This window comes from Cetorhinus maximus, unplaced genomic scaffold (genome assembly GCF_964194155.1).
Source record: "Cetorhinus maximus unplaced genomic scaffold, sCetMax3.hap1.1 HAP1_SCAFFOLD_2034, whole genome shotgun sequence".
NCBI lineage: Eukaryota > Metazoa > Chordata > Chondrichthyes > Lamniformes > Cetorhinidae > Cetorhinus > Cetorhinus maximus.
In genome coordinates, this window is record NW_027597974.1 from 17,888 (window position 1) to 37,263 (window position 19,376).

The 19,376-nt window shown below is 51.1% G+C and overlaps 1 protein-coding gene across 2 annotated transcripts; it reads left to right on the plus strand.

Annotated features, from left to right (window-relative positions):
- Positions 1–650: 650 nt before the first annotated feature.
- On the plus strand, positions 651–17,604 carry LOC144676867 (REST corepressor 3-like). Of its 2 annotated transcripts, XM_078537181.1 has the most exons (12): positions 651–868; positions 1,302–1,358; positions 1,954–2,034; positions 3,847–3,899; positions 5,700–5,861; positions 7,394–7,518; positions 7,973–8,045; positions 10,513–10,731; positions 13,105–13,182; positions 15,820–15,877; positions 16,405–16,649; positions 16,875–17,604. In XM_078537181.1, exons 1-12 carry the CDS (start codon positions 667–669, stop codon positions 17,214–17,216), a joined length of 1,695 nt encoding a protein of 564 aa, XP_078393307.1. In that variant the 5' UTR covers positions 651–666; the 3' UTR covers positions 17,217–17,604. The 2 variants fall into 2 exon arrangements, with proteins under 2 accessions (XP_078393307.1, XP_078393308.1); XM_078537182.1 differs by lacking the exon at positions 16,405–16,649.
- The last annotated feature ends 1,772 nt before the right edge of the window (positions 17,605–19,376 follow it).

Here is a 19,376-nt window from a genome sequence, read left to right on the forward strand (position 1 = left end):
ACGCCGCTCCCTCGGCACTGACCCTCCGACAGCACGCTGCTCCCTCGGCACTGACCCTCCGACAGCACGCCGCTCCCTCGGCACTGACCCTTCGACAGCAAGCCGCTCCCTCGGCACTGACCCTCCGACAGCATGCCGCTCCCTCGGCACTGACCCTCCGACAGCACGCTGCTCCCTAGGCACTGACCCTCTGACAGCACGCCGCTCCCTCGGCACTGACCCTCCGACAGCACGCCGCTCCCTCGGCACTGACCCTCCGACAGCACGCTGCTCCCTCGGCACTGACCCTCCGACAGCACGCCGCTCCCTCGGCACTGACCCTCCGACAGCACGCCGCTCCCTAGGCACTGACCCTTCGACAGGTAGAAAGAAGTAATGTTTAAACCAGCATTTCTTAAAAATTATATTTGGTTTGGCTTGGTTCTTTGAGCGGCGTTGGCATTGGGAAAGGGAACATTTTGTGTTTTGGTCAGGTCATGGCTGGCTTTGAATGACTAGTAAAGCTCCCCCTACACCTCCCCACAGAAGTATTACAGCTCTTGCCGTGGTGCTACCCTTTGGTCTTGTGTCCCCTTGCCTTCCTCTCGCAATCCAATGGGAAAAAATATTCTGCATTCACCTTTGCTATTCTTTTCCCATCTTTTTCCTTCCTCAGCTCCCACAGCGATGCCAGTAATGATGGAGAAGTCGGGTTCAACGGGAATTCTGTCCCGTGGAACCAGAATGAAGAGCATTAACAATGGGAGCAACAACGGGAGCCAACACCCACGTCACTCGGAGGAGGAAAGCAGCGACGAGGAACGCTCGCACGGAGCCATGTCTGTCGTTTCCATTGAGTGGAAAAAACGGGACCAGCACGGCTTGCATGGTGAGGATCTATATTTTTATCTCATCTTCCACAACTCCTGTTTTACAGTTTCTGTTTGGTCGTACGTAAGTTGAGTATCGCTGAAATAAGAAACAATTTTGTCAAAGCTTTTCGTCTTGCATTCAGGCAATTCGCAAGAATCCCAAATGTAAAGGAACAACAATTTATACAATATGAGAACAGGGAGCTGATTGGTTGGCTCCTACTGTATAAATAGTTGTTCCCTCTACATTTGGCATTCTTGCAAATTGTCCTGATGAGTGCAAGAGAAAAAGCTTCGACAAAAAAAAATCTTTTTCTTTTTTTACAGTTGATGGGTGCAGTCCCAGTCTTAGTCTTTTTCATTCCTTGCCCCTCCACCCTTCCAATGTTTACTACTTTCCGTTGTTAACTATTCCAGTAATTTTCTGCCTTGCTTTTTCCTCTCCTTTAGACAGTATGATCCGGGTCGGATCCGATTACCAAGCTGTTGTTCCAGAGTGTCACCCAGGTATGATTTCCATTTGTAAAGTGGCCATAATTGCATTGGCCTTGAGGTGTGCGTGAGGTCTGTTGTAGTGAGCTGTTTCTATGAAGCGGGAGCTGCAATGAAGTGACAACAGACATATTTAGGAGGCGTTGTGCACTGTCCTGAGGGCCCTTACTATTTATCTGGTTGTTGTTGGCCTTCTGGTGTAGGCTCTTCAGGACCACATGATTGTCATGGATCTGAGTAAGGAAAAATCCAGCTTCACGGGTTGTATCTGGGCAGGTAGGAAAAATAATTGAAAAGGCTAATTGAACAAAGAGGGTAGAAAGTATGTTACATTTACATGAGGCTTTCGTTAGATCGGATCTGGAGTACTGAAGTGGCATCCCTTCTCCCTTGAGAATCCCTGAAAAGGCCTGACTACACAGAAACATACATAAACTGATATTGAAAACTCGAGAACACAGAATCCTCAAGGTACAAGTCACAAGTCACAGCATGGGCAAGCATGTGATAGTTTTCCCTACTCTCCAATATGTAATACCATGTGTAAGTGAGTTCTCCCCTTTTACAAGAAATTTTCTGATTCACAACTGAGCTTTGTTTGTTTTTTTAGACAGTTCTGCCCGTTTCAGTGAGAAGGATACAAAGGGCATGCTGGTATGGTCTCCCAATCACAACATTTCGGATGCGAAACGTAAGTTTTGTTGGTGACGATCTTGGTTTGAGAATTGAAAATCAAGCATAGCTGAATCTGAGCTAAAATAGCAATGAAGAAGGTCAGCTTGAGTATTACCATGACGGGGGTTATATCTTTCTTGAAAAGTGAAGACTGACGAACAAACACTTCACTGAAGGCATGAAGGGAAAAGCGGGAAAGAGGATGGGAATCAAAAATAGGCAGATCACGTGGTGGGGGGTGGCCGATTGCAGGCGGAGGGGGGAGGTGGCCGATTGCAGGCGGAGGGGGGAGGAGGCCGATTGCAGGCGGAGGGGGGAGGAGGCCGATTGCAGGCGGAGGGGGGAGGAGGCCGATCGCAGGCGGAGGGGGGAGGAGGCCGATCGCAGGCGGAGGGGGGAGGAGGCCGATCGCAGGCGGAGGGGGGAGGAGGCCGATCGCAGGCGGAGGGGGGAGGAGGCCGATCGCAGGCGGAGGGGGGAGGAGGCCGATCGCAGGCGGAGGGGGGAGGAGGCCGATCGCAGGCGGAGGGGGGAGGAGGCCGATCGCAGGCGGAGGGGGGAGGAGGCCGATCGCAGGCGGAGGGGGGAGGAGGCCGATCGCAGGCGGAGGGGGGAGAAGGCCGATCGCAGGCGGAGGGGGGAGGAGGCCGATCGCAGGCGGAGGGGGGAGGAGGTCGATCGCAGGCGGAGGGGGGAGGAGGTCGATCGCAGGCGGAGGGGGGAGGAGGCCGATCGCAGGCGGAGGGGGGAGGAGGCCGATCGTAGGGGGAGGAGGCCGATCGCAGGCGGAGGGGGGAGGAGGCCGATCGCAGGCGGAGGGGGGAGGAGGCCGATCGCAGGCGGAGGGGGGAGGAGGCCGATCGCAGGCGGAGGGGGGAGGAGGCCGATCGCAGGCGGAGGGGGGAGGAGGCCGATCGCAGGCGGAGGGGGGAGGAGGCCGATCGCAGGCGGAGGGGGGAGGAGGCCGATCGCAGGCGGAGGGGGGAGGAGGCCGATCGCAGGCGGAGGGGGGAGGAGGCCGATCGCAGGCGGAGGGGGGAGGAGGCCGATCGCAGGCGGAGGGGGGAGGAGGCCGATCGCAGGCGGAGGGGGGAGGAGGCCGATCGCAGGCGGAGGGGGGAGAAGGCCGATCGCAGGCGGAGGGGGGAGGAGGCCGATCGCAGGCGGAGGGGGGAGGAGGTCGATCGCAGGCGGAGGGGGGAGGAGGTCGATCGCAGGCGGAGGGGGGAGGAGGCCGATCGCAGGCGGAGGGGGGAGGAGGCCGATCGTAGGGGGAGGAGGCCGATCGCAGGCGGAGGGGGGAGGAGGCCGATCGCAGGCGGAGGGGGGAGGAGGCCGATCGCAGGCGGAGGGGGGAGGAGGCCGATCGCAGGCGGAGGTGGGGGGAGGCCGATCGCAGGCGGAGGGGGGGGAGGCCGATCGCAGGCGGAGGGGGGGGGGAGGCCGATCGAAGGCGGAGTGGGGGGGGAGGCCGATCGCAGGCGGAGGGGGGGTGAGGCCGATCGCAGGCGGAGGGGGGGGGAGGCCGATCGCAGGCTGGTGGGGGGGTGGAAGCCGATCGCAGGCGGGGGGTGAGGGAGGAGGCCGATCGCAGGCCGGGGTGGGGAGAGATCAGTTGAAAGTAAGGCCAGTAGATAGGCCAATCACAGTGAGGCAAGATCCTGACTAATATTCAAACATATCCTTGGGCTGATTCTAGTAGGTGCAGCCTCTCCAAATCCTGAAACTTTTTGTTAAGAGAGTTTTCTTCAATGATATTGGTTTTCAAATTATTAAGGAACATTCCCCCATTTGATGCAGTTTTCTAACCCTGTCTCTCTCTTTTCAGTCGATGAATATATCGCCATGGCCAAGGAGAAGCATGGGTACAACATAGAACAGGTATGGTGAAGATTTTGGTGGTCTCCAGGAGTGAATTACAGCCTGAAACCTAATCAAGGGGTTTGGCTAGAGGAGTGGATTTATATATAAACTAACAAATAACCAGGTGGGAGTTGTAGACTAGAATCTGATCGAGGGGTTCGGGGTGGTTTATATACAGAATAACAGATACCCGGGAGTGAGTTACAGACTGGAATCTACTCAAGGTGTTCGGGGTGGTTTATATACAGAATAACAGCAACACAGGAGTGAGTTACAGACTGGAATCTAATCGAGGGTTTCAGGGTGGTTTATATGTAGAATAACAGATACCCGGGAGTGAGTTACAGACTGGAATCTAATCGAGGGTTTCAGGGGGTTTATATATAAAATAACAGATACCCGGGAGTGAGTTACAGACTGGAATCTACTCAAGGTGTTCGGGGTGGTTTATATACAGAATAACAGCAACACAGGAGTGAGTTACAGACTGGAATCTAATCGAGGGTTTTAGGGTGGTTTATATATAGAATAACAGATATCCGGGAGTGAGTTACAGACTGGAATCTAATCGAGGGGTTCGGGGTGGTTTATATATAGAATAACAGATAGCCGGGAGTGAGTTACAGACTGGAATCTAATCGAGGGTTTCAGGGGGTTTATATATAGAATAACAGATACCCGGGAGTGAGTTACAGACTGGAATCTAATCGAGGGTTTCAGGGGGTTTATATATAGAATAACAGATACCCGGGAGTGAGTTACAGACTGGAATCTAATCGAGGGTTTCAGGGGGTTTATATATAGAATAACAGATACCCGGGAGTGAGTTACAGACTGGAATCTAATTGAGGGGTTCGGGGTGGTTTATATATAGAATAACAGATACCCGGGAGTGAGTTACAGACTGAAATCTACTCAAGGTGTTCGGGGTGGTTTATATGTGGAATAACAGATACCCAGGAGTGAGGTACAGACTGGAATCTAATTGAGGGCTTTGGGGTCGTTTATATATAGAATAACAGATACCCGGGAGTGAGTTACAGACTGGAATCTAATCAAGGGGTTCGGGATGGTTTATATATAGAATAACAGATACCTGGGACTGAGTTACAGACTGAAATCTAATCGAGGGGTTCGGGTGGTTTATATATAGAATAACAGATATCCGGGAGTGAGTTACAGACCGGAACCTGATCGAGGGTTTCAGGGGGTTTATATATAGAATAACATACCCGGGAGTGAGTTACAGACTGGAATCTAATCGAGGGTTTCAGGGGGTTTATATATAAAATAACAGATACCCGGGAGTGAGTTACAGACTGGAATCTAATCGAGGGGTTCGGGGTGGTTTATATATAGAATAACAGATACCCGGGAGTGAGTTACAGACTGGAATCTAATCGAGGGTTTCAGGGGGTTTATATATAGAATAACAGATACCCGGGAGTGAGTTACAGACTGGAATCTAATCGAGGGGCTCGGGGTGGTTTATATATAGAATGACAGATACCCGGGAGTGAGTTACAGACTGGAATCTAATCGAGGGGGTCGGGGTGGTTTATATATAGAATAACAGATACCCAGGAGTGAGTTACAGACTGGAATCTAATCGAGGGGTCCGGTGGGGTGGGGTGGTGGGGATGATAGATGGACGGGGTATGATTAGGCAGATTGGGTACAGGGTAGTGAGGCTGGGCCGAGGGAGGAAAGTTGGGTTATTGGGGGGGTGGGGTGATGGCAGTAAGAGATCTGGTGTGCTGATTGTTCGGTGCCTAATATCTGTTCATCTCTCTCTCTTTCTCTTCTCCACTGCCCCAGGCATTGGGAATGCTTCTGTGGCACAAACACGACGTTGATAAGTCACTCGCTGACCTGGCCAACTTCACACCTTTCCCGGATGAATGGACTGTAGAAGACAAAGTACTGTTTGAGCAGGCTTTCAGCTTCCATGGGAAGAGCTTCCAGCGCATCCAGCAGATGGTGAGAGCTGGCGTGGCCAAAGCCCCATCGTGCCTAAACGCTGCTGCGGTTTGCCTGTGCAAGGCAGAGGATCTTGCAGGGCTAGGAATTCTCATTTTGTCCCAGTGGTGTGCTGTGGGTCAGGATTGACAGAGTGGGACGGGGTGAGAATGGGAGCGCGAAAGGAGTGGGTGCGAGACTGGGAGATAGGCTGAGCAGATTGGAAACTCTGCTTGTTCCCCACCCCTCATGATAGAGGTGCTGTGGAGTTGAGCTGAGTTTTGATTGACTCTATTTACGAGGACAGACTTATAGAGAGAACAGCCAGTGCTTGTGATCACTGAGACTATCCTTGAACCAACACCTAAAATAGGTGAAAACAAAAACAGAATTACCTGGAAAAACTCAGCAAGTCTGGCAGCATCGGTGGAGAAGAAAAGAGTCGACGTTTCGAGTCCACATGACCCTTCAACAGAACTGAGTATAGTTAGGAGAGGGGTGAAATATAAGCTGGTTTAAGGTGGGGGGGCAGGGGGAGAGAAGTTGAGGGTGGGTTGGTTGTAGGGACAAGCAAGCAGTGATAGGAGCAGATAATCAAAAGATGTCACAGACAGAAGGATCAAAGAGGTGTTGAAGGTGGTGATATTATCTAAGAAAATGTGCTAATTAAGAATGGATGGCAGGACACTCAAGGTACAGCTCTAGTGGGGGTGGGGTGGAAAGACTGACAAGGTATTAGTTATAGATTTAAAAATAATGGAAATAGGTGGGAAAAGAAAAATCTATATAAATTATTGAAAACAAAAAGAAAAGGGAGGGGGAGGAAACGGGGTGGGGATGGGGGGAGGGAGTTTAAGATCTAAAGTTGTTGAATTCAATATTCAGCCCGGAAGGCTGTAAAGTGCCTAGTCGGAAGATGAGGTGCTGTTCCTCCAGTTTACGTTGGGCTTCACTGGAACAATGCAGCAAGCCAAGGACAGACATGTGGGCAAGAGAACAGGGTGGAGTGTTAAAATGGCAAGCGACAGGGAGGTTTGGGTCTTTCTTGCGGACAGACTGCAGGTGTTCCGCAAAGCGGTCGCCCAGTTTGCGTTTGGTCTCTCCAATGTAGAGGAAACCGCATTGGGAGCAACGAATGCAGTAGACTAAGTTAGGGGAAATGCAAGTGAAATGCTGCTTCACTTGAAAGGAGTGTTTGGGCCCTTGGACGGTGAGGAGAGAGGAAGTGAAGGGGCAGGTGTTGCATCTTCTGCGTGGGCATGGGAAGGTGCCATAGGTGGGGGTTGAGGAGTAGGGGGTGTTAGTGATCAGGCCATTACCAGATTGCTGTTTGTGGGATCTTGCACAGTGTGCAAATTGTCTGCCACATTTTCATTCATTGGCTTTGAAGCACTTTGAGGTGGTGAATGGTGCAGTATAAGTGCAAGTCTTTTTGTTTATAATGGGTGGGGCGTGGGGAAAGCAGGGCTGATGATCCTGCCAGAATTTGCCAAGCGTTTGATGGTTTCTGGCAAGTAATGCAGTCGGTCAGTGATATCCTCCCTTTCTGACAGTTACCAGACAAGCTCATCTCCAGCCTGGTGAAATATTATTACTCCTGGAAGAAGACTCGGACTCGAACGAGCGTGATGGACCGGCAGGCTCGCAAGCTGGTGCACAAGAAAGAGCGGGAAGACAGGTCTGTGGGTTGTTTCTGCACTCCCCCCACATCCCTCACTTTGCTGAGCTGTAAGGTACTATATGGGCAACCCTTGGGCACCCTGGCAATTCCTAGCCTAGCGTTGTCATCTGTCTATTCAGCTGCAGGAGACATCACATCGCAGCCCAGCCTGATCCTGCCCTCCCATGACATACTTCCCAGCAGGAGTTTCTCCTCTCTGCCACTGACAGTGTGGAAATTGAGCCAGAGGCCCTGTGGTCCCTGTAGCTCAGCTAACCTGTCCTTTCCTACCTAAGCTCGATAAATAAACGTGCTTTTGGGAAGGGGGCCATGAGGCTCCATTATGAATCTTGGACTAAGATTGACTGGAGCCCCATGTTTCTGGGGCCCAAGGAAGAGTTGGATGCCGTTTCAATCCCTGCTTTATCTCCTGTGTTTCATCTCTTTCAGTTGTTTTTCTTCTGCTTTGCAGTAACGATGAGGCGGAGGAAGTAACAGTGCAGATCGCGGACGACAGTGATTATGAACCTGATGTCAAGAGGGAGGTAAGTTTGTTTTTTGCACACTATACAGGCCAGCCATAGACTGCAAATTGTACACATTGTCCAGTGTTCTGAAAAGGACTATTTAACTCATTCCTCAGTTGTAAGATTTGTCTGCAGTTGCAGCTCTAATTTATTTGTATTATTCATTGGGTTCCTGTTCTTTGCCCCCAGCCAAGGTCCAATTTCACAGGTGGCATTCAGTAGTTCTCCTAAGTGGCTGTTCCACTTAACCATGAGGTGTGATCTTGCCTTTGGGGCAGAAGGAGGGCATTCAGTTCCTTGGGCCATTAGTGCAATTCCTGCTGATCGCTCCATATCCCTTAATACCCCTACCCAACAAAAACCTATCTGCCTCAGTTTTGACTTTCCAATTGACCCCCAGCCTCGACAGCTTTTTGGGAGAGAGGGTTCCAGATTTCCACTCCCTTTTTGTGTGAAGAAGTGCTTCTGACAACACCCCTGAACAGCCTGGCTATAACTTTATCGTTGTGCCTCCTTTCTTTGACTCACCCCACCAGAGGAAATCGTTCCTCTCTGTTGACTCCATCAAATCCTTTAATCATCTTAAACACCTCATTTAGATCACCCTTAATCTTCTATACGCAATGGAATCCAAGCCTTTGTCTGTGCAGCCTGCCCTTGCAATTTACCCCTTTTAGCCCCGGTATCATTTTGGTGAAAGTGCACTGCACCCCCTCCAAGGCCAGTGTATCCTCCCTGAAAGTGCTGTGCCCAAAACTGAATGCAGTTACTCCAGATGTGGTACACGCAGAGCTTTATACAACTGTACATAAGCAAAATACTCTGGCTGCTCAAATCTGAAATAAAAACATAAAACTTTGGAAATATTCAGCAGGTCAAGCAGCATATGTTTCAGATCACTGACCTTTCATCAGAACTGGGAAAAGTTAGAAATGTAATAGGTTTTGAGCAAATGAAAAATGGGGAGGTTGGGAAGCAGAACAAAAGGAGAGGCCTGTGATGGGAGTTGGTTATTAATTATTATCGTGGTGTTAGGCTGAAGAGAGTGGTAATGGGATGTGTAAAGAAACAGAAGATGTGTCTAGAGGAGGTATGCATGGCAGGATCCTGAATAGTTATCTTCTGAAAGCAAACAAAAAGGAAATAAGAGAGGAAAGAACCGAACCAGCAAAGAAAACCAACTAACAACTTTCACCCTTATATTCCCACCATCAAAATAAAGGTCAACATTCCATCGGGCTTTTGGACCCCTAAATTGCTCTGCTTCTCCTTCGTTCCTACTGTCACGACTCACTGGGGATAGTGCGCTGTAATATCGAGCCCCACTGTTCCCTGAGCCGCGATAAATGTGAAAAGTTTGACCAAACCACCAGATTGCCCCAATTCTACCTAACTGTTTAATTTAGGTTAACAGAATACGAGCATCAGGTTTGTAAACTTCATAAGTAAATAACTGTTTATTGAACAAACTGTCGTTAACCAGTGGCAAAAGAAAGAAATATGAACTGCTAGCTTCTAACAATCTAACTTAAACTCTACCCCCTTAAATCCCTATACACACACGTATAAAACACAAAAATATGGATTTTATGGGTGGGATAAAACTGTTCAATAGTACCAGTTCTGGAGTACAAGATTCGATGGATTGATTTTGACCGATGTCTTCCCAATTCCTTTCAGTTCTTGTTGATGACACGAGGTGGTCTTCCAGCACTTTCAATATTTAGTTCACTGGTTGAACACTTGTCTTTTAATGTCTCTAACAGTGATTTTCCCCTTTACCTCTTGACAGGGGTTTTCAGAGCAAGCAGGTAATAGAGATATGAGGAGAGGAAAAAACAGCTAGCTATTATTGTGGAATTACTGGAATCTCCGACACACAGGAGAAAAGAGGTTTTAGGTCTTGTTCCTTTCAGGCTAGGAGCTATTCAGCTCTTCACACACACCCTGGTCATCTAGTCAGGAGCCAATTAAATGCTGTTGTCAGGCAGCTTGCTTGGTCCAGGACTCCTTTCTGGCACCATCCTGTCTTTCATGGCACACTCTGTTCCAGGACTGCAACATTGTATATATCTCTCATCCTGTTGCAGTGGAGTATTTCAATCTGCAGCCATTGTAATTCTAATCCACGGTCCAACAGAAAGTAAACAGATAATGTTCTTTACAGCAGTCCAACAAAAATTCCTTACACTAGCTTCTTAGCGTTTAGAAAATTGCGGGGTGGACTGGGGAGATGCGGGGTGGGGGTGCAAGAACAGTAAAGCAATTGAAGAGGTTTTGGAAATCTCTACAAAGACTATCATAGTGGCAGCAGTTCAAGAAGGTGGCTCACCGCCATCTCTAGCCTTGACATCACCATTGGCATAGAGAGAGTGGATTAAAAAGAAAATACTTGTTGTGGGGGTAGTATTTAAAACAGGGAGGGAATGTGAACAAAAACAGTTTTAAACTCTGCTTCTGATCTTTGCCCTTCCCCGACCTGCAGCGTGCTGGTGAGCAGAAACCCACAAACGGCAAATCCGTGTCAGTGAAGAGAGAGTCGCAGAGCATCCAGTATCGTCACCACCCGCCGCGCTCAAAGAGACGGCCGCCCAAGGACATGTACCTGAGTCAAGATGAGGTAGCTGGAGTTTCTGCTAACCCCAATGCTGCCACCATCTCCCTCCGACAGCTGGACTCTCAGCTCATCTCCATCAAACGCCAGGTGAGCAAGTGGAAGATACAAGACCTGGGGTGGGCTGAGGGCAATTGCAGACTTACTTTGGGAACTGATCCCGCAATGATTTAAATCCTGACCTTCCACTTCTGGAATCAAACACAGCCCAAAACTCGGGAGAGGTTGTGGTGGGTGGTGAAGTAGATGGTCCTAGTTTCCTGTGTTTAGGATCTGATATCAAATGAGTTTGAGAAGCCTGTCTTTCTGCCAATTCCCACTCCCAACCCTGCAACAAGACTGATTCTTAATTTGGTAGCTCGAGCCACAAGATGACAGATACAGGAAATAGAAAATATCATTCTGCTACAGTAGGGGGAGCTTTACCCTATCAAACCCTGACTGTACCTGCCCTGGGAGTGTTGATGGGGACAGTGTAGAGGGAGCTTTACTCTGTATCTAACCCCATGCTGTACCTGCCCTGGGAGTGTTTGATGGGAACAGTGTAGAGGGAGCTTTACTCTGTAACCCCGTGCTGTACCTGTCCTGGGAGTGTTTGATGGGGACGGTGTAGAGGGAGCTTTACTCTGTATCTAACCCTGTGCTGTACCTACCCTGGGAGTGTTTAATGGGGACAGTGTAGAGGGAGCTTTACTCTCGATCTAACCCCGTGCTGAACCTACCATGGGAGTGTTTGATGGGTCAGTGTAGAGGGAGCTTTACTCTGTATCTAACCCCGTTCTGTACCTGTCCTGGGAATGTTTGATGGGGACAGTGTAGAGGGAGCTTTACCCTGTAATCTAATCCCATGCTGTACCTCTCCTTGGAGTGTTTGATGGGGACAGTGTAGTGGGATCTTTACTCTGTATCTAACCCCGTGCTGTACCTGTCCTGGGAGTGTTTGATGGGGACAGTGTAGAGGGAGCTTTACTCTGTAACCCCGTGCTGTACCTGTCCTGGGAGTGTTTGATGGGGACGGTGTAGAGGGAGCTTTACTCTGTATCTAACCCCGTGCTGTACCTGTCCTGGGAATGTTTGATGGGGACAGTGTAGAGGGAGCTTTACTCTGTATCTAACCCCGTGCTGTACCTGTCTTGGGAGTGTTTGATAGGGACAGTGTAGAGGGAGCTTTACCCTGTATCTAATCCTGTGCTGTACCTGTCCTTGGAGTGTTTGATGGGGACAGTGTAGAGGGAGCTTTACTCTGTATCTAACCCCGTGCTGTACCTGTCCTGGGAGTGTTTGATGGGGACTGTGTAGAGGGAGCTTTACTCTGTATCTAACCCCGTGCTGTACCTGTCCTGGGAGTGTTTGATGGGGACAGTGTAGAGGGAGCTTTACTCTGTATTGAACCGCGGGCTGTACCTGTCCTGGGAGTGTTTGATGGGGACGGTGTAGAGGGAGCTTTACTCTGTATCTAACCCCGTGCTGTACTTGTCCTGGGAGTTTTTGATGGGGACAGTGCAGAGGGAGCTTTACTCTGTATCTAACCCCGTGTTGTACCTGTCCTGGGAGTGTTTGATGGGGACGGTGTAGAGGGAGATTTACGCTGTATCTCACCCCATGCTGTACCTGCCCTGGGAGTGTTTGATGGGGACAGTGTAGAGGGAGCTTTATTCTGTATCTAACCCCATGCTGTACTTGTCCTGGGAGTTTTTGATGGGGACAGTGCAGAGGGAGCTTTACTCTGTATCTAACCCCGTGTTGTACCTGTCCTGGGAGTGTTTGATGGGGACGGTGTAGAGGGAGATTTACGCTGTATCTCACCCCATGCTGTACCTGCCCTGGGAGTGTTTGATGGGGACGGTGTAGAGGGAGCTTTACTCTGTATCTAACCCCGTGCTGTACCTGTCCTGGAAGTGTTTGATGGGGACAGTGTAGAGGGAGCTTTACTCTGTATCTAACCCCGTGCTTACCTGTCCTGGGAGTGTTTGATGGGGAAAGTGTAGAGGGAGCTTTACTCTGTATCTAACCCCGTGCTGTACCTGTCCTGGGAGTGTTTGATGGGGACAGTGTAGAGGGAGCTTTACTCTGTATCTAACCCCGTGCTGTACCTGTCCTGGGAATGTTTGATGGGGACAGTGTAGAGGGAGCTTTACTCTGTATCTAACCCTGTGCTGTACCTGTCCTGGGAGTGTTTGATGGGGACGGTGTAGAGGGAGCTTTACTCTGTATCTAACCCCGTGCTGTACCTGCCCTGGGAGTGTTTGATGGGGACAGTGTAGAGGGAGATTTACTCTGTATCTAACCCCGTGCTGGGAGAATCATGGAGTAAAAGATGAAATTGGATGAATTTCTGGGGAAGAGGAGTTTGGGGGATATGGTAAGAACAGGATAGTTGGGGTGTTTTCCGAAAAGCTTTAGTAGTAGATGTTCTTCGGTTATTGCCAGAGATGTCACTTTTATCTCACTTCTGAACTGCAGGTGCAGACGATAAAACAGATAAACAGCTCATTAAAACAGACACTGGATGGGGGGATTGACAAACTGCGACCACCAGAGGTATGAGTGTGATATCGCTAACCCTCCCTCCATCAGGACATTGCCTGTACCCTCCAATACTCATATTTATACTGTGATAGTTGGTGTTTGAGTTGGAGACGAGTCCCACAAACTGATGTTTTATGTGATGTGACTTGATGGAGGAATTTTGGCTCTCAAACATAAGGAGAAATTCCAACTTCTCTTCAAGTAGCGTGATCTCATCATTCACAGTCAGAGAATTTCAACATGGGCACAGACCATTCGGCCCATACAGTCATGCTGGGTTTCTCCTCCCCATGAGCATTATCCTAATCTCATGTGGGCCCCCTGGTATCCATACTTTATGACATTGGTCTTTGCTTCATTCACAAACTCTGGTCGTACATCGTGCAGCCTCACAACTCCCTGTGAAAAGGTTCGCCTCTCATGGGTTTATAAATAAAGTTGTATTCTATACGCCTGAGTTCGATTGGGTCAATGTCTCCTTCAGAGCATGGAACCACCAACAATGCAGCACTCCCATAGTATTCCAGTGGATTTTTAAATCCACAAACTCCTGACGCAGAGATGAGCCTCAACTGAGCCTTGCTGATTCATCATGGATATAATCGAAGCCATCTCTCCCAGTAGAGGACTGAGGAAGCGCCGCACTGTCAGAGAGTCAGTACTGAGGGACCACCGCGTTGTCGGAAGGTCAGTGCTGAGGAAGCGCCGCACTGTCAGAGAGTCAGTACTGAGGGACCACCGCGTTGTCGGAAGGTCAGTGCTGAGGGAGTGCCGCACTGTCAGAGGGTCAGTACTGAGGGACCACCGCGTTGTCGGAAGGTCAGTGCTGAGGGAGCGCCACACTGTCGGAGGGTCAGTGCTGAGGGAGCGCCGCACTGTCGGAGGGTCAGTACTGAGGGACTGCGGCACTGTCGGAGGGTCAGTACTGAGGGACCACCGCGTTGTCGGAAGGTCAGTGCTGAGGAAGCGCCGCACTGTCAGAGAGTCAGTACTGAGGGACCACCGCGTTGTCGGAAGGTCAGTGCTGAGGGAGCGCCGCACTGTCGGAGGGTCAGTCCTGAGGGAATGCCGCACTGTCCGAGGGTCACTACTGAGTGAGCGCCGCACTGTCAGAGGATCAGCACTGTTGGACGGTCAGTGCTGAGGGAGTGCTGCACTGTCGGAGGGTCAGTGCTGAGGGAGCGCTGCACTGTCAGAGGGTCAGTGTGCTGAGGGAATGCCGCACTGTCGGAGGGTCAGTGTGCTGAGGGAATGCCGCACTGTCGGAGGGTCAGTGCTGAGGGAGCGCCGCACTGCCGGAGGGTCAGTACTGAGGGAGCGCCGCACTGTCGGAGGGTCAGTACTGAGGGAGTGCCGCACTGTCGGAGGGTCAGTACTGAGGGACCACCGCGTTGTCGGAAGGTCAGTGCTGAGGAAGCGCCGCACTGTCAGAGAGTCAGTACTGAGGGACCACCGCGTTGTCGGAAGGTCAGTGCTGAGGGAGCGCCGCACTGTCGGAGGGTCAGTGCTGAGGGAGCGCCGCACTGTCGGAGGGTCAGTACTGAGGGAGTGTCGCACTGTCGGAGGGTCAGTACTGAGGGACCACCGCGTTGTCGGAAGGTCAGTGCTGAGGGAGCGCCGCACTGTCAGAGAGTCAGTACTAAGGGACCACCGCGTTGTCGGAAGGTCAGTGCTGAGGGAGCGCCGCACTGTCGGAGGGTCGGTCCTGAGGAAATGCCGCACTGTCCGAGGGTCACTACTGAGTGAGCGCCGCACTGTCAGAGGATCAGCACTGTTGGACGGTCAGTGCCGAGAGAGTGCTGCACTGTCGGAGGGTCAGTGCTGAGGGAGCGCCGCACTGTCAGAGGGTCAGTGTGCTGAGGGAATGCCGCACTGTCGGAGGGTCAGTGTGCTGAGGGAATGCCGCACTGTCGGAGGGTCAGTGTGCTGAGGGAGCGCCGCACTGCCAGAGGGTCAGTACTGAGGGAGCGCCGCACTGTCGAGGGTCAGTACTGAGGGAGTGCCGCACTGTCGGAGGGTCAGTGCTGACGGAGTGCCGCACTGCCGGAGGATCAGTACTGAGGGAGAGCCGCACTGTCGGAGGGTCAGTGCTGAGGGAGCGCCGCACTGTCGGAGGGTCAGTGCTGAGGGAGTGCCGCACTGCCGGAGGGTCAGTACTGCGGGAGCGCCGCACTGTCGGAGGGACAGTGCTGAGGGAGTGCCGCACTGTCAGATGGTCAGTACTGTGGGAATGCTGCACTTGAGGTAACATCCTTTGGATGAGCTGTTAAACTGTGGCCCCATCTGTGCTCTCGGGTTCATGTTTAAAAATTTCCATAGCCACTGAGCAGGGGGTAGTTCTCCGCAGTGCCCCTTGGACTAATTTTTATCCTTCGAGCAACTTCACTAGAAACAGATGATCTGGTTTTTCCGTCACCTCTCCGTCTGAGACCTTGCTGCATGCAAATAGTTTTCCTACATTACAACACTGACTACATTTCAAAAAGTCCTTCGTTGGCTGTTGAGCATTTTGGGATGTCCTGTGTGGGTGAAAGACGCTTGAGGAATGGGAGATTCTCTCTGTTTTGAGCTGAAGTATTGACCTGTACAAGTGTAGTTTATTTTTAGATGTACTTTGTGTTGTAATTCTCTCGTTCTCCGTCTCCACAGTCCAATCTGAAGCTCAACTCTCGCTGGACGACCGAGGAGCAGCTCCTCGCTGTTCAAGGTATCCACACCTCTTCATGAATACTGCAGGCTCCCCTGCCCTGCTCCCCCACCCTACTCCCCCCACCCTACTCCATTTAGCTTGTTATTTCAGTGCACCTCCTCCTTTCTAGCAGGAGTGAGGGATCTCATTCAGTCAGAGGCTGTAGGGAGTCTCCTCAGCTGGGCAGTGTCCGTTCATGTACTAGATGGTGCTTGACTTGACCTGTCAGATGAGAAAGATGTGTTTTATTCTCTCTTTCTCCCTCCTCCCCCAATCCACTTAGTTCCTGATCCAAGTTGTGTTGATTGAAGTTAATTTGAAAGGCTGTGGGGAGTGGGGGAGGTGGAATGAAGTAAAATTCGCGTTACCCCGTATTGGCTGTGGACATGGGCACCAGTCACCTCATTTCCTCAGCAACAGAGACTGGGGAGGGGGCTTGGAACCGGAGGAACACCCTCTCTCTGTTTTGGATAGCATGTTGGAAGATGGAAATTCCCCACCCCCACCCCAAAGGAAAAAAAATCCCAAAATGTTTCTATGTTCAGGAATCCGTAAATATGGGCGGAATTTCCAGGCCATCGCGGAAGTGATCGGGAACAAGACGCTGGCCCAGGTGAAGACTTTTTTCATCAGTTACCGTCGCCGTTTCAACCTGGAGGAGATCCTGCAGGAGTGGGAGGCAGAGCAGGAAGTGCAGGGGAATGCTGGGACTCTGTCGGGACTGGACGATGGCAGTGGCTCCAACCAATCGCTAGCCAGCAGCGAGGAGGAAGTAGAGGAGGAGGCTGAGGTACATGAGTTACATGTTGCCTGGTGGTGGTAGTGTTGGGGACTGACTGGAGGGAGGTTGGGGGCTGGGGTGGGATATTAGTTGCATTTGAGAAAAGCATTTGAGGAGCTAGTTTGCAGGAAGTGGTTGGATCTTCAGCCGAATTCTGGAAGGGGTTTTGTGTCCGTTGGCAATGAACTTTAACCCCTCTTCCCCCACCCCCTTCTCCCTCTTCTCTTTCCATAGGTCCAAGTGACGACTGTATCTGCTGCCCCAGCTCCAGCCACTCCGACTCCAGCTGCCACCCCAGTGACCCCAGCAACCCTCTCCCAGCCTCCTCCACTGCTCAGGCCAACCCTGCCAGCAGCCCCCGCCCTCCACCGCCAGCCACCTCCCCTACAACAGGGCCGCTTCCTCCAATCCCGGCCTCCACTCAACCAACCGCCTCCCCCCCTCATCCGGCCTGCGGTGGCACTGCCCCCGGGAGCTCGGCAGAACCCGCGGCCCATCCTGCCATCGGTCAGCTCACAACACCTCCCCACACTTATTGGGATTCAGCTTGAATCACCGTCGTCCTCTGCACACTGAACTCCGCCTAAGACCAGAGCCATCAACATCGTAGCAATGACCAGCCAAGACCCCGAGCATCACAGCTACGATCAACAAAGGCTGCAAGCAACATATCTACTACCAGTGAAGTCACAAACTTCGTAGCTGGGATCAACCAGGACAGTGAACATTGTAACTATGATTGGTGAAGACCAGGGCCGCAGCATCGTAGCTACGATTGGCAATGACAAGAACTGAGTTTTAACGCTACTTTTTTCTTCACTAATTTTAAAGCTTTAGTTTTTAAAGACAAAAATAGGGTTTTAACTTTTTGGTGCTTTGTTAACGTGGGAGATCCACTCCCCGATCTGTAACACTACAAAACAGCAATCAGCCTATCTAAACTCATCCTGAGGGGGCTATTGAAGGGAGGAGGGAAGGGGAGGGTCAGTCCTGGACCCTGGAGTGTGACAGGAAGGGTCAGTCCCGCACCCCGGGATGGGGCAGGGTTAGGGTGGGTCAGTCCCGGACCCCGGGGTGGGGTTAGGGTGGGTCAGTCTCGGACCCTGGGAGGGGGCGGGGTTAGGGTGGGTCAGTCTCGGACCCTGGGACGGGGCGGGGTTAGGGTGGGTCAGTCCCGGACCCCGGAGTGTGACAGGAAGGGTCAGTCCCGCACCCCGGGACGGGGCGGGGTTAGGGTGGGTCAGTCCCGGGGACGGGGACGGGGCGGGGTTAGGGTGGGTCAGTCCCGGACCCCGGGACGGGGTGGGGAGGGGTCAGCCCTGAGCCCCCACGTGAGTGGCCGTTTTCAGTTCTATTTTAATTTGAACTCACCTGCCACGTCCATGTGAAGTAACTGGATTGTCACCGTGTGGGACTCCCAGTCTCAGAGCTGCCAAGTGGACATCATTCAGAACATTCTCTTTCCTCCAATCCTCCCTCTCCTTTATCCACCCAATTCACTTTCTGTCTTTCTCATCCTTCGGGCTCCAGGTTATTCCTGGAAGGTCTCTGGAGCCCTTCCTCCCTTGGGGGAGCAGCTCTGCCCACCTTGTAGGGCCAACTGGCTGAAGGAGGTGGAGGATGAAAGTGAAGAATTATTATTCCTTTGTGAAACTTGAAAAGGCACACCTTGTGCTGGTTGAACAAATGTCCAAAGTGGTAAAGTTTTGTTTGTATACACTGGCTGCCTGAGCACAGGCCTGTGGGTGGAGTGTTAGTGAATTAAGGAACTGATCCTTGGGTGGATAGGAGTATATACTCCACATGACTATGATGTATTCGAGCAGCCTGGAATTATTCTTGTTGGATGCTTCAGTCGTTCCTGTACCGTGGGTGAGGTTTGAAGGTGTTGCTCTTATTTAACTATTTTAAAGTGTAGGGGTGGCAAGGTGGGCCAGAAACAGCACCTAATTGCAGCCTGTAGACGGAGCCTGCTCTGGTGGCTTGGAATGGGCTGGGGTCCTGCGGCAGCAAATGGGCAGAAGCTGATTTTTATTTTACTTGAGCTTTTTTAAAGTAAGAATTAATTTTTTTTTAAAATAACTGGAATTTGCTCTTGACAGTGAGGATAACATTAGTGAGGAGAGGGAATCACAGAGATATTGATAGGTGGGAAAGTGATTAGGTCCAGGTAGTTTATAGCCCACATGATGAAGGCTTACTTGAGCAATGTAGCATTTTTATCAAATCTTGGCTTCTAGGAGGCCATTCAGCCCATCATGCTCATGCTGGCTCTTTGAAAGATATTCCCAATTAGCCCAACTACCCCCACAGCCCTGCAGTTTTTTCCCTTCCAATTTTTTACATCCTTTGAAAGTACCTATTGAATCTGCTTCCACCGCCCTTTCAGGTCACAACAACTCGCTGTGTGTAAGAAACACACATTCTCATCCCCCATTCTGGATCTTTTGTTAATCATCTTAAATCTGTGTCCCCTGGTTACTGAGCCTCCTCTCACTGGGAATAGTTCTCTTGGTGCTTGTTAAAGAATACTTTCATGGGATGTGTACCCTGTTCAAAAGTAGTGGAGGCTGAGAGATTCTCTTCTCCATCTCCTGTCTCACATTAATGCAGGATAGTGATTGAATCACGGCTCAGCCACATTCAGTGCAGTGATCAGGACAGGGCTTATTGGCCACTTTTCTTCCCCTCTCCCTCCACCACACGTACAACGCAGTACCCGACTGGTAGTTAAAT

What these genes read in the sequence shown, in the direction of transcription:
- LOC144676867 (XM_078537181.1), top strand. Translation starts at nt 667, where the DNA reads ATGCCAGTAATGATGGAGAAGTCGGGTTCAACGGGAATTCTGTCCCGT. An exon ending in GGACCAGCACGGCTTGCATG is followed by an intron (nt 869 to 1,301) that starts GTGAGGATCTAT and finishes CCTCTCCTTTAG; the next exon opens with ACAGTATGATCCGGGTCGGA. An exon ending in AACCTGATGTCAAGAGGGAG is followed by an intron (nt 8,046 to 10,512) that starts GTAAGTTTGTTT and finishes CCCGACCTGCAG; the next exon opens with CGTGCTGGTGAGCAGAAACC.